This window comes from Pediculus humanus, genomic scaffold (genome assembly GCF_000006295.1).
Source record: "Pediculus humanus corporis 1103172108443 genomic scaffold, whole genome shotgun sequence".
NCBI lineage: Eukaryota > Metazoa > Arthropoda > Insecta > Psocodea > Pediculidae > Pediculus > Pediculus humanus.
In genome coordinates this window covers 1-1,029 of record NW_002987982.1, presented here as the reverse complement: position 1 = coordinate 1,029, position 1,029 = coordinate 1, and the positions used below count along the sequence as shown (strand labels likewise).

The following is a 1,029-nucleotide window of genomic DNA, read 5'->3' as shown; positions in this document are numbered from 1 at the left end:
CAGAGTAAAAGCTTTAGCTTATGACACATTAGAAGCGAATGCGAGATTTTTTGGTAACGATATAACAAAAGTACCTAAAGAAGCATTAACCGTTGGAGTCGGAACTGTAATGGATGCCGATGAGGTAATATAGAAAAATTAATAAAACAATATTATAAAAAAATTAAACATATTATTATTATTATTAGGTCATGATTTTAATTACTGGTAGTCACAAATCGTATGCATTACACAAAGCCATTGAAGAAGGAATTAATCATATGTGGACAGTATCTGCTTTCCAGCAGCATCCTTCTACTTTAATTGTCTGTGATGAGAGTGCAACTTTAGAGCTTAAAGTTAAAACAGTTAAATATTTCAAGGTGATTTTCTTTTTTTTTTTTTTTTGCAAAGACACATAAATTTTAAAAGAGAATTATTTTTGTAATAATAAAATTTTTAATTTCAGGCTCTTAGCGAAGTACATCAAAAACTCATTGAAATATCTGGTTTTGATAGATAATTTTTAAAATGGTCATTCCGGTGTAGCTTATTTTATTATTATTATTTTTTTGTTGAAAAAAAAAATTTATTGCATTTACTTTTCAATGCTTGATTGTTATTTTTAAAAATATTCTTTTATTCAAATAAAAAAATACATTTTTGCTATTTTATGCTTTTTAATATAAAAAACAATCAATAGAAAGAAAAAAAAATATGCCAGTGTAAATTTATTAAATTTATTATGATTTATTTTTTAGAATTTTTAAAATAAGATGCACTCATAAAATTTTATATTTTAAATTTAAAACTAAATGATTTGCGCCCCCCCTCTCTTTCCCCTAAATGTTAAGGTTTTAATAACAAAAAAAAAGTCATTTTTTTAAAACAAATTTTTTATTTTAAAATTTCGTTAACAATTTTTTATTAATAATTAAAAAACATTTCAGATTTTTATTTATTTGTAGCCAAAGCCAAATTTATTAATTCTTTTTTAAATCAATAATTAAACGCCATTATTTATTTTTCATTTATTTAAATAAATAAATT

General features: G+C 22.4%; 1 protein-coding gene across 1 annotated transcript; it reads left to right on the top strand.

The window, feature by feature from the left end:
- Window positions 1–32: 32 nt before the first annotated feature.
- Window positions 33–502, top strand: Phum_PHUM618470 (glucosamine-6-phosphate isomerase, putative; the record flags this gene model as incomplete). Its single annotated transcript, XM_002433208.1, has 3 exons — window positions 33–124; window positions 189–362; window positions 449–502. Coding segments are annotated over 3 exons (320 nt in total), but the record flags the coding sequence as incomplete, so codon positions are not given.
- Window positions 503–1,029: the final 527 nt, after the last annotated feature.